The sequence below is a fragment of the Olea europaea genome, unplaced genomic scaffold (genome assembly GCF_002742605.1).
Source record: "Olea europaea var. sylvestris unplaced genomic scaffold, O_europaea_v1 scaffold33785, whole genome shotgun sequence".
Lineage (NCBI taxonomy): Eukaryota > Viridiplantae > Streptophyta > Magnoliopsida > Lamiales > Oleaceae > Olea > Olea europaea.
The window spans coordinates 1-1,236 of record NW_019252788.1 but is presented as its reverse complement, the minus strand read 5'-3'; the positions used below and the strand labels follow the sequence as shown (position 1 = coordinate 1,236).

General features: G+C 37.5%; 1 protein-coding gene across 1 annotated transcript; it reads right to left on the bottom strand.

Annotated features, from left to right (window-relative positions):
* Positions 1-35: 35 nt before the first annotated feature.
* LOC111386023 (pentatricopeptide repeat-containing protein At2g03380, mitochondrial-like) lies at positions 36-967 on the bottom strand (the record flags this gene model as incomplete). The annotated part of the gene is made up of 2 exons (XM_023010452.1): positions 648-967; positions 36-452 (listed from the first exon to the last, which is right to left on the bottom strand). Coding segments are annotated over exons 1-2 (737 nt in total), but the record flags the coding sequence as incomplete, so codon positions are not given.
* Between the last annotated feature and the right edge of the window lie 269 nt (positions 968-1,236).

The window sequence follows — 1,236 nt, the reverse complement described above, 5'->3', positions numbered from 1 at the left end:
AGCCACCACTGAATTCCGATCTCATTCGATAGTACAATTTCAGTGCCTCATAAACAGATCCATTTTGAGAATATCCACTAATTATTGAGTTCTGCGCGATCACATTCTTATCTGAAAAATTCTCAACTAAATAATTTGCATCTCCTATTCTACGATGCTTTGCATACATGTCCACTAGAGCATTGGTCACATTAGCATCATCTAATCCAAGCTTAATAGCTTGACTATGAACTGACGCACCCAACTTCAGATTGGGTGATTGTGCACAAGCTGAAAGAATGCTAGCCAAGGTAACTGAATTCAGCATAACACCTTGCCATGTCTTGTCTGTAAACAACAGCAGTGCATCTTCTGCATAGCCACTCAGGGCATAACCAATGATCATGACAGTCCATGAAACAAGATCAATAATGGAGAGCTCATTAAAAATCAAACTGGCTTCTCTAATTGTGCTACACTTCACATACATATCCACAAGAGCAGTAACTAAGTATGAGTTCACCTCAATCCCATTCTTGATCACGTACCCATGCACCCACTTCCCCTGATGCAAAGCCCCTAACTTTGCACATGTTATCAATACACTCCCAAAAGTGTACTCATTTCCTTCGGCCAAGCCATCTCACATCTGGTTAAACAAAACTAACCCTTCTTGAGCACAATCATTCTGAACATACCCAGCAATGATTGATGTCCAACAAACTACGTTTCTATTCAGAATCCTATCAAAAACTTTGCGAGCAGTTTCAGTATCACGGCACTTAGTATACATATCAACAAGGCCAATCAATACAAAACTATCAGGTATCCCTACCTTAATTATATAACCATGCAATTTCCTCCCTTCACTAAAATTCCTCGACTCACTGCACGCCTTCAACACGATAGAAAACACAGTGTTATCCAATACAATAAAAGTCCTCATAAACTCATAAAACCCAATAATCTCATCAAACAAAGCATTCATAAAGTACCATCTAATCATCAATTTATAGGAAGCAAAATCTGGGCTTGGAAAGATTTAAAAGGTGGAAAAACAGATTTAATTGAATTGAGTGGATTGAATCAAGTGTTGATTCAAGATTAGTGGAATTCATTACTGAAGTTAAGGTTCTGGATTCATAAATGGTTCTTGAAATTGCGAAACGGGGGATATTTCTATGCAAAAATGAGATGAGCTTCATTATTTTGTTCATTTTACATCTCATTTGTATTAGTTTTTGGTTTTGTTGGGTA